At 35.0% G+C, this 18010-nt stretch overlaps 1 protein-coding gene across 1 annotated transcript in view; it reads right to left on the bottom strand.

The window, feature by feature from the left end:
• Window positions 1-18010, bottom strand: part of TBC1D22A (TBC1 domain family member 22A) — a 171424-nt gene that overhangs the window by 57362 nt on the left and 96052 nt on the right. The window contains exon 11 of the mRNA XM_069849907.1: window positions 17349-17476. Coding sequence (XP_069706008.1) covers window positions 17349-17476 — 128 coding nt within the window. The remainder of the gene's footprint in view (window positions 1-17348; window positions 17477-18010) is intronic.

Genomic DNA, 18010 nt, shown 5'->3' with positions numbered 1-18010 from the left:
AATTAAAACTATTAAAACATGATACCAAACCCCAGGATTTTCAAACAGACAAGACTGAAAAAAAAACCCCAAATCCCATCAAACAACTATTTCAGTTACCCAGAGATAGTTCTGTTGTAGTTAATCTTTAAACAGAATTACCTCCAACACTGCTACAGGCGCCATAATTTCTGGTTATTTCCAGTTGATAATAAAGATTCAGGGAATCCTTACCGAACTCCCTCTAAAAAATATCAATCTCAATTTTAGTCAGTAGCATTTATAGAAAAAATAGAAATGAACCAGTTATAATGCGCTGATGTTTTTAAATGTGATTTTATCTGCAGGCTGAAAGATCATCACACAGGAAGATAATGTGGACTTCAAATGAATCACTGCTAATCACCTATTCTCAAAAAAAAGTATCTTTGATGGATATGTCTGGAACTGAAAAAGTCTAGAAAATATGTACATGAGTTCTTTTTAAAGTGTCAGCTATAAGTTAATGAACTGTATTTTAATTATTGTTGACGAGCAATTGGTATGATATGAGTTTTCATGTTCATTTCTCACAGCTAAATATCAGCTTGACAGTTAAATCTCTTTGAATATTCTCATTTTGAAATCATTTTCACTTTGACTGTGATCCACACTTACCTTCTGCTAAGGAAAAGGCATAAAAGGCTTAAGCATTCAAATGCTTAATGGGTTTACAAAGAATGTTGTAAAGACTGCTTTGACAGTTTGATTGGATTAACACAATCAATCCGTTTCAACAACATACACCAACCTCAGAAACAAAGGTACTGCAGTTTCCTTAGTCGATGCTACTACTTTTAAATTGAAAAGTACCAATATCACATCTTTCCAATGCAAATCTCCATGGAAAATGAACTGAAATACACTGAATAAGGATGATGGCACTTATAAACACACCCCTCTCACCAAAAGAATAAATTAGAAAAAATGAAGCATAACCACTTGTATGCTTGTTTGTGAAGATGCACTTATATTTTAAAAATGGACATGGAATTTTTAACTAGTTTATGGAAAATAACAAGACAATTTTTAGAATTGTTCAGCTACACAGGAAAAAAATAGTAAGTCATATTGAAAAAAATAACAACATAGTTTATAAATAAAGTATATTCTATATTTTATAACCACATACTGTTTTGTAAGTAAGAATATATAATGCTATAGTTCTGTCTTCTAATAGAAATAACCAGAAAGTTCAAACGATGAAAGAATTGATGAAGCATGCCTGGCAATTTTTAACAGGTCTGATTCCAAGAACTGCAGAATAGAAAATAATCTATTATAAATTAGACTTCTTGAATTTGTTGTTCTGAAAGTCATAACACTATCTAAACTTTGCTTTATTCCTTCTCCCACGAAGGTTTACTAATTTTCTGTTTTTAAAGATGATTCAAACTACATTCATGAATAAAATTATTGGGCAAACTGGTACAGCTATAGCACATATCTCACAGATTTATAACCATCCTGTCATAACCAAGCTCACTTTAGTATAGGGGAGATCCAGTTCATAGCAGGATAGACATCTCCTATGGTACTTAAGTTGGAACAAGGATAGGCCCTTATTTTTAACTCAGGAGTTGGCGAAGAACAGGTCCTTCTTGCTTTCAACTCTATTATCAACACAACACAATATTCTGTATCATGATAGAACTTGAACACTATTCTATATAAACACTACTTTCTGTAGTAACCATAAACAATGGACTAGGTTCTGATTTATGGTTGCACAAATATATGATGAATTTTATCTTCTCTGATGATACCCAATGATTCTATCATGATTCAGTAACGTCAGCAAAACTACATATATTTGAAATTCTGTTAACCAAGCATGAATAGTCTGAAATGACTACAGAAAAAATGTGTGCAACTTAAATCTTTTCAGCAGATGTCGAAGATGCACTGAGCAACATGACATATAGACTAAGAGCCATCTGATAGACTGTAGTGATTTCCATATAATAACAAAACACACTACAGACTTTGACATAGTGCCTACTTAATCCAGGACTAAATGGGAGATGGACTAAATAGGATTATTTGAAAGCTCATGTCTGCATTTACATCAGCAAGTAACTGCAGGCAATAGCAGATGAAAAGAATATCAGAGCAGTTTGGACTGAGACTTCTACAGCCACAGTAAACACAGTTTGGATTTGCATCTTACTTCACACTCAATTTAATCTTCGATTTTACTTCAGACTAGATTTAGCCTTGAGCCCTCAAATACATCTATTCACGTGGTTCAAAGGTGCCCATATCATTGCCTTGAGACATGTACGTCCTTGTTAGGGGACATGACATGATGGAGCCTCTTTGGTGCAGAGCTGAAGAAGAGATTACTGTTAAATTTACTCAGCAAAGAAATACTCCATGAACCAAACCAATAGAAGGCAAGTGAGGACAAAGGGGGAATTTGCTTCAGAACTGCACTACTATTCCAAACCAAAATGTAGCCGTCCATTTGCTGCACGTATAAGCAGACTTGTATCTAAGCCTGGCTTCTCAAGAGAAGAATTTGGGTAAAAATGCCTAATAAAGACAGAATGCAAACAACTCAGAAGGTGCCAGCATATCAAAATGGAAACTGAAGAATTCATAGAATCATAGATTCATAGAATAACCAGGTTGGAAAAGACCCACCGGATCATCGAGTCCAACCATTCCTATCAAACACTAAACCATGTTCTATATATCACAGCTTCCTTCCATTACTATTCATTTCCAGAAGTTTGGGACATCTCACCCATTAAGTTCAGATACATGTAATTTGTTCCTAATGTATGATCATTATTTGCTATTAAATTTGAAAGAGATTTCTATGCAAACCTTTTATTCAACCTCCTTCTGTGCATAGCCAAATAGGTAGTATAAATAGTACCAGTTCTATTTTTGAATCTTTGCATTATAAGGGCATGTGCTGCACATGCTAATTTACATAATAAGGTCACCTCACTTGACAGCAGGGACATTGCCTACAAGCACCTAAAATACAAAGCTGCAGAACTAGCAGCATGCCTGCAAGACTGTTGGAAAAAGTTGGAAGTTCTGATTTCCATGGCTGTAAAAAAATGCTTTTTAAACAGCAGCTTAATGGTTCTAGAAATAGAAAACATCTTTAATTTAATTTTTGGGGGGGGGGGAGAGCGGGAGAGAAAAAAAAATAAAAAGATGAAGACTGCAATTAGAGGACCTGGAAACAGACAGAAAGGTTGGTTAACTGTCAGTGCTGATTAATACACTGGAGGAAAAAAATCCAGCCATGGTGAAATTAAAGCATTGTAAACCCCTGCAACTGGAATGAAAAGAAATCTCAGTTATCAACTAAGTACACATGAACTTCACTACCCTGCCAAAGTACAATGAAGTATCCTTACTCTAATAATATTCAACCATTCAAAATAACAGTAACTAAATTAATCCAGCATATAGCACACTAAACGTTGGAGAAAACGGTACTCTTCAACTTCACAAATTACCAGTTTTGGAGTGTTCAACCAGAGGCACTTAAAAAAAAAAAACACTTTGATTTTTCTTAACTCATTTCATAAGCTACCTTCAAACGAAGTTTACAAAGTATTTTTGGCAACCTCAGCAGCGTGCGTGAATGACAAGCTTGTGACACTGACAACACACAATACAACTCCTATCTGATTGCACGAACTGTAAACATTATTTCTCAAACTGATAATTCAAACTAAGAAAGCTATTACATGTACAGCACTAATATTTCTTACAATCAAGTTCTTTAATAAGTAGAAATAAAGTCCTATTTTTCCCTCTCTACTCTGGAAAAATACAGTTCCAGCATTTAAGCCACGTACCTTCAGCTTGAATTGAAATTTTTCTTCCTTCACTTGCCACCACAGTTGTAGCTTTAAAAAACTGCAACAGCAGATGAAGATATGTTTCCCACAACAGCTATTTTATTTCTAAACTCTTGCATTGTTTACAAAGCAGCATCACAGCACAGTAATGACACTAAAGTTGTGATTCAGACATTACACTTAATCTTGTGTGCTTTAGAGAGTTTTATTTTGATTTTTTAGCTTCATTGAAAAATATTACTACCCTATTGAACACTGCGGAAGAACCTTGCCTACAGACTCCCATGTGCAAGTTTAATTGCTTTATTAAGTACACAGTGAAAATGGATTAAGGTGTAGCTAAAAATGCTGAATATAGGAATGAATGTGCTTTCATAGACATATATTTTCAAATAGGTGAATAAACTACGCAAATTTAAAAACCAATAATTCAGAGATAGTGGTATCAAACAAAATCATTAGTTTAAAATGTGCAGGTATTATTAACAACTGATTTGCATACTAAGTCAGAAAAACCAATACACCAACTTAATATTTCACAAACTTTCTAGTGTAAGTTCTATACTTTGTTCAAAGATCTGAACAACCAGAACATCTTACTTTCTGAACCAGTGCCACACTGAAGGTTCCATTGCTGCAAATTTTTGTTGTTATGAAATGAATATTAAGAGCTAAAAGTGGTAAAGGTTTAGTGGAAAAATGTTTAATAACGACAGTCCAGAGGGCAGCTGAAATCAGATTTAATTTGAAAATAATTGTCCATAACTGATGCCATGTTATGCAGCACTTTAGAACCTCTTTACATTCACCTACATACTGCAGCATAAGTAGCATTATTTCAGTTTCACACTAAAAAAATATTAATTACGATTAAGCACAGAACAGCCAAAATTTAACACAGATTTACATACCCTTTAAATAGCTGGAGATTTTTGATCAGTAATTCCTGAAATAGTGCTGGGAGAAAAAAACTAAATTGGGATAACCACAAAAATACTTACAGAGAAAAATGGCAAGAAAATGAAGGAACTGAATGATGGAAGAACTGAGTAATAACAGAAGTAGTAAATTACATATTCTGTCTGATTTAAAGAGATTTATATTATTCATATAAGACAAAAAGTTCAAAACAAGAATAAAAATTGGGCTTTTTGAAACCCTATGAGGGGAAAGTAGAGTACAGATGGCTTGGAAAATGTAAGTGAAAAAATACATTGAACAAAAAAAATTCTATGAAGGATCTACTACAAAAAGTTAGAAAATATGAGAACCAAAAGCTTTCCAGAGGAAAAAGAAGAATTCTTGGTATCAGGAATTGTCATCAGCTATCTAGGGAGAACTGTCATATAGATGGTCTGAAACGCACATCTTAACTAAGGAAGTCAGGTCAGAAATCAAGAAGCAGATATGCAAATCATCAGCATAAGCTGACAGTGAAGTTGTAAGAAAGCTTCAGATCAGCCATGAATAGGATGGAGAAAGAAAAGTAAAAAAATACCAAGAATTCCTTTGAGACTGGAAGAAAGGGCAGAATGACTCTCAAAATAGACAGTCAAGGGCAACGCAAATGGCAGAGCAAAGCACAAGACTGTCATGTATCGGGAAAACAAGAGAGGCCAAAATAGTAAGGAAGAAGTGATCATTACTAGGAGCTAAAAAACCAGAGAGACAAAGGAAGATAAGGTTCTTAATACTTCATGTAGTTCTAATGATGTTGCGCATTCCAGAAACAAACAGTAATTACAACAATTTCATAAACCCCTACAAGTATCTGTGCTACTAGAAACAAGCTACTTTTACCGAATTTCACTGGACTTGTTCAATACCAGCTTGTCCTCTCTTCCGCATGCAATCTTATACTTGAATTTAGGTATTATGTCTTACATAGAAGAAAAGATTTTTAAATTATTTTGAAAGCTTAATAGATTTTCCTTGCAGGCTGCTTAAAAGCTTTGTCACTAAAATATCCTGCTTCAAAGCAAATCAGGCTAATATACACACTTCACTCTACTAATCTTCAGTGTGGTAAAATGTTTGGCATACATAGATGAGTTTTGTCATGAATATACAATAATTATTTTACATATGGTCGTGAGGCTGCCCTGTTTTGTAAAGTGGTATCAACAACAGATTTCTGAATTTCAAGTCTATTTTATGGTAATTTATCTTGTTTATTAGCTGGATGGAGTTCTGTTCTTCAGAAATTTATTGTGCACAATAATATAAACCATATTTTCAGTATTATTTCCAATTTTGTTGTTCATTTACAGAAGTAAAAAAACATGGTTTTATTCAACTGCTCATCTTACATATACCAGAAACACTTCTAATTTGATTTCCGAGTTGGAAACACGAGGCATCCTCACATTAAGCTAATTTGTATCTACTATGTGTTAGCTATGGATGCCTTCATAAATTTAAAATGAGGAACCAGGGAAGTATACAACATGTTAGGATTACTTTACATTTCTTCAGGTTTAGAAAAACAAGGCATCAGAAAAAAAGGAGAAAATCTAAATGGTGGTCACAATTTAGTTGCTAAGTATTGATTTCTATGAACACCAGTAACAAGCACATCTAACCACAGGAGTTCGAGAAAAGAGAACTAATTAGATTCCAGTTTTAAAATACTAAACTAAACAACCTGAACTTGTAGGGTAGTCTCTTAAGACACATAAGTGAAGCTCAGCAAGGAAGGGCTCTTTGGGAAGGTGCAGCTCTATCCTGTTGCAGGGGAGCTCTGCAAAGTTCCTGTTGTGTCCTCCCTCCCCCGGGAACTGTGAATTACATACTGACTCTGCATCCCTCTGCACGAATTATATAGGAGAATCTTTGCATCCATGACACAAACACAAGCACAAACAGAATGCAAGTGTTGTTTCCACTAACTTCCGTGTTTACAGAATGTTAGAGGTATAAGAAGGAAACCCTGAACTCATAAGCTCAATGAGGTTCCATAAAGGAATACTTGTAATGTAAAATGCATGCAGCTGTAAAAAACACACAGCTAACAGCACTCAATAGCTTGGATCTGTGCTTCTTCATGCATCACCTAAGGTACTTTTCATCAACAGTGAACCCATTTGTCATGAACCAATGCACTGGAATAATTTAATTGAAATAAACCAGAAATAACTGAACTAAAACACATTTGACCACTTAACAGTAACGTATGGAGAGAATGACCTGCTTCTCAGAAGCACTGATAGTACTCATTTGAAGTATCTGACTTACGTGAATCTGTGTGACTCAGACTATGAAAACAATGGAATGAAATTCTGATAGCAGCATATCCAATAGTGATACTATGGGAGCTGACCATTCAGAGGACTCAAGTCAGACATAAGCATACTTAGAGAATACTTATTCAATCAACAACAAACGTAGAGTACAATTTTCAGAGAACAGCTATACACTCAACAGGGTCTTCTTACAATTTCTTTGCAATTATAAACATAATTCAGAGACTATGGGAATATATGGGGACTAGAGATACTCATTTAAAAACTACCTTTACAATAACAGAAAAGTAATATGAAAGTCTGATGAATATAGGATCTAAAAGTTGCACAACATTAAACAGAATATGCATATGAGAAAGGCAATTTTCTTTTCTCTTTTCTAGTATAGCAACACAATTTTCTTTGAGACTCTGATCTTTAACAACAATATTAATTTTAATAAAATCTTCCTCTAAAAAAAGAGTGACTGCTTCCAAGGAGCAAAGAAGCAAAATACTATTTTCTAGACTGTGTCTAACATTCAGTCATCATCCTATAGAGTCATGCATCAAGATCCTGATCAATAAAGCACTTCAGAGTACATGCTTAATTAACTATATTCATGAGCTGTTCTAGTTAAGTCAATGAGATTATTCACATTCTTTAAGTTAAGCATAAGAGAAAGTACTTTTTCTCATCCTCTCTGCATCCACACTCAACTCAATTTAGCCACAGAAAAATCACCATCTACTTCAATTGCAATGGAAGTTGCCTTAAGAACTTGAACCCAGTAAAATCTATAGGCTTCTCCATGCACATCACTGAGTTTTCTTTTCATATGAGTTTATGTGTAAAACCCTCCCTCATAAAATAGAATAGATACACTTTTTTTTTCCTTCTTTTATTTTCCACATTTTATTCTTGCTGATATCTATGAAAGCTACCAAAGAAACAAGGACAAAAACAGGCACTGGGCAAACATATTCCCAATCCACACTTAAATAAAAAAAAAAAAACAGTTGATCTAGTGGAGCAGAATTTCACATGACAAAAAAAAGCCCTTTGAATATTATGAAAGGATTTTTAACTCACTTTTTGGAGAAACCCAGAGCTTCCATTTTGAGACTAAGATTTCCACATTTAAGTGTTTACAAGCATGCCATATATTTAAGTTACACAGCTAATGAAGATCTAGTCACTGTGCTCAATGGAGACTAAAAACAGATTCAGCTGACCAGCCACTGCATGCCCTAACAAAACCCTCTCTAGGCTCCCTTGACTTCATTCACTAGACTTCTATCAACTATCATTGAAGTTTATATACCCACACAGCAATACACACACTTACACTAAGACACACATATTTCTGCATCTGCTGTACTACGGAATTCAAGCAGAAATACTGAAAATGCTGAGATTGAGTCTTCCTGCAAGGCCAAGAGAGAATGTGATAAGACATGGTTAAACAGATGAGACGTATTAAATGATATGGCTAAGTTCCCAACTAGGAGAGATAAAGGGCTGGTAGAAGTGTAAAGCTGGCTTTGTTATTTGATAGACAGAACAAGTTAACTTGTTTTCCTAGATCCTTGTTGAGGCAAAATAACTGCAGATCACAGTTTGGGATCTGAATGTGTGTACTATCCTGTGCAAGACAGGTCCAGCTCAAAATCAGGATCTGCTTAGTCTGCTCCCTGAGAATTTGGGAACCCTGTCTCCCAATAAGAAATTGCAAAATAAATAGGAATTACTAACAGACTACACCTGGATAACCAACAAAGGAGTACCAATCACATATATACATAATTATAATTCTACAAATAACATACAACTGTCTTCTTTTCTAGGAGAAAACCTGAGCACGTACATAAACGTGAATGAGTGCATTTTAAGGTCACATTGAAGACCTGAATTATTAAGAAACTTATTTTTTCTCCATTGTGCACATAATCCTTAAGCACATTAAAGATTGTACATAAAGTTACATATACAATGCAAGATAAAGCAGACCAGTTCTTTATTTGACTAACATTCTTACCTTCTTTTCTTTGAGTTTTACCTTATTTCAGATTGCAGTTAGCACAAGATAAAGAATAAGAGGTCCCCGACTTCAGTGCTATACCACCGAAATATAATTGCCTGCCACAATAAAGTCCTAATGAGCACAACTCCTGTCAATGGGAGGTTGCCTTAGCAACAAAGTTATCCCAGAAGATAACTACCTCTGTGATAGAAGGTGATGAGAGTCAGTTGCCTGACAAAGGTTCAAAAAGCATAAAAAACTTATCAACTCATCAACTTGAAGGGAAGTTTTATGTACCAGTTGTCTACCAACAAAGAAAGTGACTTGCATTGACTTGCTGAACAGAAAAAGATCTAGATTCTTCCATAGAAATGCAAAGTTAGAATAATTGCATTTTTTTTAATCTTCCAAGTCAAAGTCCTGTTCTCATGTGTTCACATCTTCCTATAGCGTCCAAGAAGTAAATCCAATTAAATTACACTTTTACATCTGCTTTTAAAGAAAACAATGTGAAAAGGTGTTCTTGAATTACAGTGAAAGTGGGTGAGATCAAGGCTGGGTTCAGTTGACACCAGGACAGTGAATTCCTGCTGTCAGGTAGGAAGCTAAAAAAAAAACAAAATCCTCAAGAGAAAACAAGAAATGGCAGAATCAAATGAAGAGTCATGACTTGAGTACATGCTTCTGATAAATGGCAAATGTTTAAGCTTGTGTATTGATCAATAGCAATTGTCTAAGCTTGTGTATCTTATAGTGGTACGTGCCTTCTGAAATGTTTTTCTAAAGGTGGACCCATTGTGCAAGAACAGGCATCCTGTAAGATAAGGTAAGGAAGCATGGAATCCACCCTGCTGTGCCAGCAGAAAGGGACAGGTTTTTTTTTTTCAAAGTTTGGGCTGCAGCCCCTTTAAGGTCTGAAGTTTAACAGCGAGGAAGACTTTGAGTCGTCATCTTTGGAACCAGGAGGGGTCCTCACGACCACTCAAAGGGACCACTCAAAGGACTGACTGCCCATGCGAACAAGGTGTTGACTTATGTTAATGATTTCTTGAAAAAAAAAAGAATATGCAATACATTTTCAGGAGATTAAATGAATATGCACAGATCTGTAACATAAAAGACACGTGTTTTTTTTGCTTGGGGTGTATGTTTTTGGAGGATCACTCCCACACACACCCAGCACTGCAAATAAAGGGAATACCTGTTTAATAACAATTATCCAGTTGTTATTAACCCTTGCCCTGCCACACCTAGCTCCCCACTTTGGTGAGGAGTGTTAGAAAGCAAGGGGGCTTAGAAATTCCATCCTTTAAATCACTCTAGAGGCTTCTGATGTTTTTAATCCAGGATCTGGTTTCTTTGATGGTATATGGCAGACGGACAGGAGGAGTCACATGGTATTTCTACTCTTTTTCCTAAGAAAATTAAACTTTAACATTCACTTTTTATGTCTGCGCAGGAAAGGTTATGTCCCACTACATCTGTCTCCCCTACTCCAGAAATGTTTAACCCATTAGCCAGTTTCAATCAAATTGACAACTATCGGGCAATCTTAAAGACATAATCTGTTAGTAATTGGATATTAAATATTTAGGTGGCTAGACACTTTCAACAAGGTCACTAAGCAAGACTCTAAAATTAAGTTGTTGTCAAGGAAGAGAGAAAGGATTTGTGTTGCTTACTAAATTACTAAGTGGTCTTGAAAAAGAATAGTTTGGTAGAGACGCAAAATTATTCAGGATAGCTTTTATTGGTAAAAAAAAAAGCTAGCTGCACAAAGTTGCAGAAAGTTGTCATATTACAGAACAATAAAATGGCATATTCAGTCTGGATATACACACAAGGGAAAAACACTGCAAAATATACATACCTGATGTTGTCCTTGGCATTAACTACTAAGACTGAAAAGCTAGACTAACTACAAACATTTATCTGAAATCACTCATACTCAACAGGAGAAATGGTATAAGAAATTACAAATAAAGAAATAAAGAAAGAAATAGAAAACAAATTCATCTCACACTTTGAATCTATGGTGTGCACATGTCTTGAAGATGTTTCCATTTAGTATATGACAGAAATAAATCTATAGTAAAACTATAAAGACTACAGAGAAGAAAGATAAGCACAAAAATGCATGAAATGGCTTCTATAAGTACAGATATTTTCAGCTTGGAAAATGAGTGATTGCATATAGAAATAGAAAACAATTTTAAAACAGATGATGGAGAAAAAGTGAGTAAAGAATGATTTGACACAATTTCTCTTAATCAAAGAAGTATGTGGAATAGAATTCAAAAGAAACTTTTGTTAAATCAGAGAACAAGAATTTCTTTTCACAGTGCATAAAGAAATTGCAAGAAATCACTGCCACAGGATATTTTAAACAGTATATTTTAAAACAATTATATAAATATTTAATAACACTCAACGTGCATTTTTTAACAAAATTTAGAATAGATAGAGATATAATAAAGCTCCTGAATAGCAGAAGACAGGGAGGTACATGCCTTCCCCACTCTTTTGCTCTAACTCTAAACATTTAGGTTTGTCCACTTGACCTAATGTAGTTCAAGGATCTTTATGGTTCAAATGTTTTTTACTAAAAAAAAGAGAAAAGACCAGACAACTGGGACAGTGAGAAGTCTTATACTCATGCTGAACAAAGGGATCAGAATAACTGCTTACTTAATACCACAGATTTGGCAAGGAAAAGAGATGTTAGAACTGCCATAAAAAGAAAAATATCCTTAGCCATGAAAAAACAAATCTGCTTTCAGCAGATGTATTTTCAGTCTCCTGTCTCAGGTGGCTTAAGGCTTTGATTGAGACCAGAGTAGTAATAATAACTTGCTTGTATAGATTCTCCAGTGTCTGCTGAGAAATGCACTCCTGTTTCAAATTGAATTGATTTTTTTTTTAAATAAATACTAATCACAAGACAACTCTACTGAAAGGGAGACTTAAATTATTCTCACGTTCAAAGAATCAAAATCTCTGACTGAGACTATGTAGGAAATGGTAGCAAAGGAAAAAACTATAACAGCATTTTTTAAAATTTCTTAAATTTCAATGACTGACAGCCAGAAAAATAACTTTATTACATGTAATCTTTTTTCTCTCTTTTTCTTTTTTTTTTTTTGGAGGTGGTGGTATTACAGTTTCTGTAACCAAACTTTTATTTAAATATATCCCTAGATTTAGACATCTACTTTTCCATTTGGATAAAGAGGAACCCTGTGTTTCTGCACATTTTTCATGAGCTTCAATAAGGTATTTGGCTCCTCAGCACTCCTGGAAAATCACACCAATGTTGTTCATTAAAACATAACACTAGAAATCTACATTCAAACAAAACCCCCTTGGTCTAGTAAGGAGCTACATAAATGATATCAAGAAACAAATGGAAAACTATGATATCCGATATTCTATTGGTCAAGAGAATATATGAGGTCTAACATGAGATAAATTAAAATAACAATGAACGCCATATCAAAAAGAAGTGAGGTAAAATAAACTTCACCCTTCCTTGAAAGAGGAAAGGATATAAATGACTGGTCGAGTACATATAATGATACTTGGTCTAAAAAAGTAAAATGAAATATTGTTTATTTTGAGCAAAGGAAACATCTGTCTCCTGGATGAACAAGAAAGACTGAAATTCAAGGAGGAAAAAATACATTTTTCTGGACCCACTTGCAGGACTTCAGGAAGAGAGAGATAAGCCAGTAGGTTCCACCAGCAACAAGTGCTCTCTGTTGGAGTTAGTCTGATGGATGAAACCTGACAATCTACCAAAAAAGAAAGTCTTCTTGGAAAAAGATGGCAAGATGGTTATATCATATGAAGATGATTTAATGGCAGTGTTAAAGACTTTCAGCTCCAAACTGCCGAGAAAATAAATGTATTTTTGAATTTAATATTTAAGCAGTTTAAAAACACAGATAGTTAAAACTTTGCACTGTTCTGCTCAATAATGGTAGGCAAGCAGTGATGTTCAAGAAATGTATTGCCATGTCTAGGCAAGGATGAAGAGATCATGATGGATGCCACCACTGTAATGGCATTGCTCCCTCCACCCCAACAGAGAATTACGCAGCTACATGAACACAGTAGAACACAGCCTCAGAGACCAAACACATAGTAAGAAATAAACCAAAATAAATACTTGATCCAAACTTCAGTAAAATATCTTAAACTGAAGCAAGGATACTTTCTGAGGTTTTGATAGTAGATAATTTAAATATTTTGGTTTGTGGAATCTTTCATACTTGACAAATCAATGAGCATTCATATTAATCAGTTCTACAGATTTAAAACTTGTGTGTTTTGGGCATAACAAGCAATTTCTATTTTGAAAGAATTTACAAGATTTTTATGGCACTTATCTTTAAAAACCAACAATAGCAAAGCCCAAATTGAACCGAAAAAGTGGGATAATTAACTCATTAAAATGCAATTCAGGTTAAAGAATAAACCAAACTAAATACTTAACAGCCAAGAAGCTCTCACAACATAATCTTTGGAAGCAAGATGCATGTCTTCAATTTATCTACTTTACAAAGTTTTGCTACAGAATATAGTGACATATTTCAGCATCTTTCATAGATACAATTACAGAATACAAGAGTATTTATTTAAATGAGGATTTGGGAACCTCTCCAAATTTAACTTCCCTTCAACTTCAGCTGGCTTAAGTACAGATAATTTGGAGTATACATTCACTGCCTTACTTTACAAAGCCTAAGAAATTACTGATAAATCCTACGTTAAACTAGACAGAAAATACAATACCTTTGCTATCACATAGACTGAGAGATGGAAAACATTTCAGTGTCCAATGCTATTCTCTCTGAAGTCAACAGAAGAACTGCAACAAATTTTGAGGGACAGAATGCTGTTCTAACAACTCCAGACACTAACTGTTATCTATTGCACTAGGATATTTATAACAGCAGACTACTTAAGCATGCTGTCATCCCCCTGAAAATTCCCTGTTGCAGTTCATGAGAAAATGGGGTCTGCTCTGAGAATGACCAATCTGGAATTTAAGCTGGAGACAGCACATAATTTATCTTTCCACTTCAAAGAGAGGAAAATACACAGCTTATAGGGAAGGCATTATTTCAGTTTTGATGGGGGAGGGGAAGGAAAACAAAAAGTTTTTTCTGTGAAAACATCAGCAGCAGTCTCTGTTCTCCAATTCCTGGGAGAGGAGCAAAGCCATCCACCTTGATTCTGGATTTCTGCAGGAAACAGGAGAGCCCAGTACAGACTTGAAGGAATCCAACAATTCCACCTGTATTCCCATTCCATCCACATGAAGGAATGACTGTCCCACCAATCCTGACCTTCCTCTGGCAGTCCTATGCTGTTCCCAAACCACACTGCACACTGGGACTAGATAGAACTGCCTGTAAGCCTTGCAAAATGTCCTGTTCTTTCCCAAGTGCCACAAAGGAAGTAGAGCCTGAGCAAAAGCCCTCACATCAGGAGTGTAGGGATGCCTGTAGTCTATGCTGTGGCTAAGATTACATAACAACAAAATTAGTTCACCTTGTCTTTGAATTTATACTGCAATTAGAAGCATTTTTGTTTACAGTAGTTCAAAAATACCAGGGAAAAAAAAAATCAGTACGTGCATATCCTGAGTAGCATGTAAAATAGCAGAAGGCATAGGTCTGGAAATACAAGGAGAATCCATGTTTTCTTACCTTATCACTTTAGGACTCAAGGAAGCAAAAGTAAGCCTGATAAAAGCATCATCAGTCTTCGAGTAGAGGGCAAAAAGCAATTAAAGCATCTATCAAGGCCTTTACAGTTATTAGTAGGATTGGTCCCTCCTATCTGGAAAGCTAAATTCCTCTTCCTATTATATTTCTACCTTTACTACTTTTACATCTCTCTTTCATATCCAACATTGTAGCTCTATTCATACCTAGACCCCCTGAAATACCTCTTTACCAATGTTATCTCTCTCAATAACATTTTGGTTTATAGTAGGGTTTACAACTAAAACTAGAAATAAGAAGATAAAACTAACTAAACAAATTCCATCTTTAAAGTGTTTTCCATTTGGAAAGCAGCACTACTGATAGAGTTATAAATTATTAAATTAAAAATCATATGCAACAGAATAGCTTAGTGACAAGATAGTTGTGTAAAAATCTATAGAACTATTGCTTATCCCTTGACTAAAATCTTTGCACAAACTTTACCAGCTTTTATAGGTCCACTGCACTTATTATCCACATTATTAGGGTGAAAAGATCTGTATCATAGGTTAAGAATACAATTGGTATAAACACAACTGAAATCTGATAAGCAACTTGTGGGATTGCTTGAGGGTATTTCAGAAAACGGTTGGCAATACAGATTATTGTCTACATTAAGATATCTGTACTGGTTTTAAATAAACTATTTATCAAGAAGTGCACATAGAACAATCTGCCAAGTAACAAAATCTAGAAAACACTACAGATCTGCTGCACCTGCACACATATTGTGGTTACTTGGATTAAGGAAGAGTTTCTACATCATTTCAGCACAAAGAGACTAATCATCAAGTATCACATGCAGTGCTAGAGTTAGCACAGTAAAAAAACTTGAGAAGTTAGACATGTTGCAGAAATAGCAACAAAAATTATTCAAAATTAAAGAATTTAGCTACAGTGAAACATTCAAATAGCTCAGTCTTTCTGTTAATCAGACACATCTTACAAAGAAAAAATATTTTCCACTAGAAAAAAATGCCAGGTAATAACAGACATTAAATTGAATAATAGATGTTATAATGAGACAGATGAGGTAAAAGGACCCCAGACAGAATTAAAGAATTGTTTAAGATAGGAAAGTCTTGTTACGTGGGAGAAGAGACCAACACCTGCCTCACTAAAATCTCCTTTCAGGTAACTGTAAAGAGCAATAAGGTCTCCCTTCAGGCTCCTTTTCTCCAGGCTAAATAACCCTAGTTCCCTCATCTGCTCCTCACTTGTGCTCCAGAACACCCTTCACCAGCTTCGCTGCCCTTCTCTAAAGACGCTTCAGCACCTCAGTGTCTTTCCTGTAGTGACAGGCCCAAAACTGAACTCTGTATTCAAGGCACAGCATCATCAGTGACAAGTACAGGGGGACGATCACTGCCCTAATCCTGCTGGCCACACTATTTCTGATACAAGCAATGACCAAATTCAATTCAGAAATTTGTTGAAGATGAACAACCAAATAAAACCTGTAAGGATACCACCTCTTAGGACGGACTGGCAGCAGAAGTGATAGATCCCTTGTTTCTTAAAATTTTCTTATCAGATTTGGATACCATTCTACAAAAGACATTTCACTGAAACTACTTACTGACCTCATTAAACGAATAGCGAGCAACCCTTAACCCTCTATTAGAGGTCTGGATAGATGGTCTATGTATATGTTCAGGCATTACAGTATACGAAACTAAATAAACATTGCTACATAATGAGCAGGTGTAAAGAGACCGATCTGTGAAGATGTTACATCTCTTTACAAAACACAAATTACGTGCTTTTCCCACATTAACTACACCAATTCAGCTGAAAATTCTTAAGGCATTTAAAATATCTTCTCCTCTTTTTCCCCGATTAACTTCAACAAAAAATAGTTAAGAGTATATTGTTTAAACATCTACTTAAAAACGGCAATCAGAAGCTACCGAAGCATCAAGTAACAAAACGAAGAACAGGTAAAGAGTTTTTCTCTGATATCAATGCCCTTAAATAACAGACAGACAAGCAATTATTGAGGAAAACTAATTACCTCAACTAGAGATCAGAAACCTAAGGAGTTTTCTCTGGACAAACAGTAAGACAGAAAACATGAAAGAAGGATGAGCACTGAGAACTGGAGACTAGAAGCTAGTATTGGATTGAGTATTCAAGCAGATATGCAGTAAGAAGCCTGGAATTCAGGATCAAAGGGAGGCATCGATTAAGCACAATTAAATGTTTTTCTTTTCTGAAGAGACAGAAGGGAGTATTGACATTAACCCATGCTCTGAGTGAGTGTTCATTTTAGTACTGTAAATCATCATTAAGTGCTTGTTTTTGAAGAGCGAGAAGACTGAAGACATTAAATGTTTCTAAGTGGTAATGATGACTGAAGCATTTTTCTCTTATTATGATGAATCTCCGATGGCACTAAAACAAAAGATTGAAGAAAACACACACACAGAGGCATGTCCTAAAAACACTTATGAGGGTTATGGAGGTTTAAAAGAGTACTTACTTGGTATGTGTCCCATAACCTGATGGTACACCGTAATGGGACTTCTCTCATCAGCAAGTTATTCATCCAACGAAAAGCAAATTGCAAGTACTTCACCTCATGTTGATCCAAGTGCCTATGAACTTGTTCTGAAGATAGAATAAACAGACATTTTACTAAAACTTTTCTGAAGTCCATAAGTATCAAATGCACTGTTTAAAAAAATAAAATACTCCTCTGATCACAAGCAAATAAAGTGCGGTGGTACATGCAAATTCTTAGAACTGAATGAAAATCCCCAAAACATAACCAACTAGTTAAACATTACATTGGATTTATTTTTCTTCTCCAGATGGCTTGAAGAACTGCTCTCAGTTGTGCCATGGTACTCACTTAAAGATTAAGGTCAGAGCTTTACAATATACCACAAAAAAATACATAAGGTTATAAATTGAAATTATAAGAAATTAGTAAGGGTATATGTATCTAAGGTTACAAATTATTTGAACAAGACTACAAGAATGAATGTTTGGAAATAACATAAGGACTTCCAAAAATAAAGTCTTGGTAAGAGAAAACAAACGACAATATTAAATGAACAAGGCAAAGAACTATAGGAAAAGTACATGTTAAGGTTGCATTCATTTGACACAAAAAAAAGGGTGAGACTAATGTGTAGGAAA

Source organism: Phaenicophaeus curvirostris, chromosome 1 (genome assembly GCF_032191515.1).
Source record: "Phaenicophaeus curvirostris isolate KB17595 chromosome 1, BPBGC_Pcur_1.0, whole genome shotgun sequence".
In the NCBI taxonomy this organism is placed as follows: domain Eukaryota; kingdom Metazoa; phylum Chordata; class Aves; order Cuculiformes; family Cuculidae; genus Phaenicophaeus; species Phaenicophaeus curvirostris.
The sequence above is the reverse complement of the archived record's forward strand: the minus strand, read 5'-3'. Positions and strand labels throughout refer to the sequence as shown.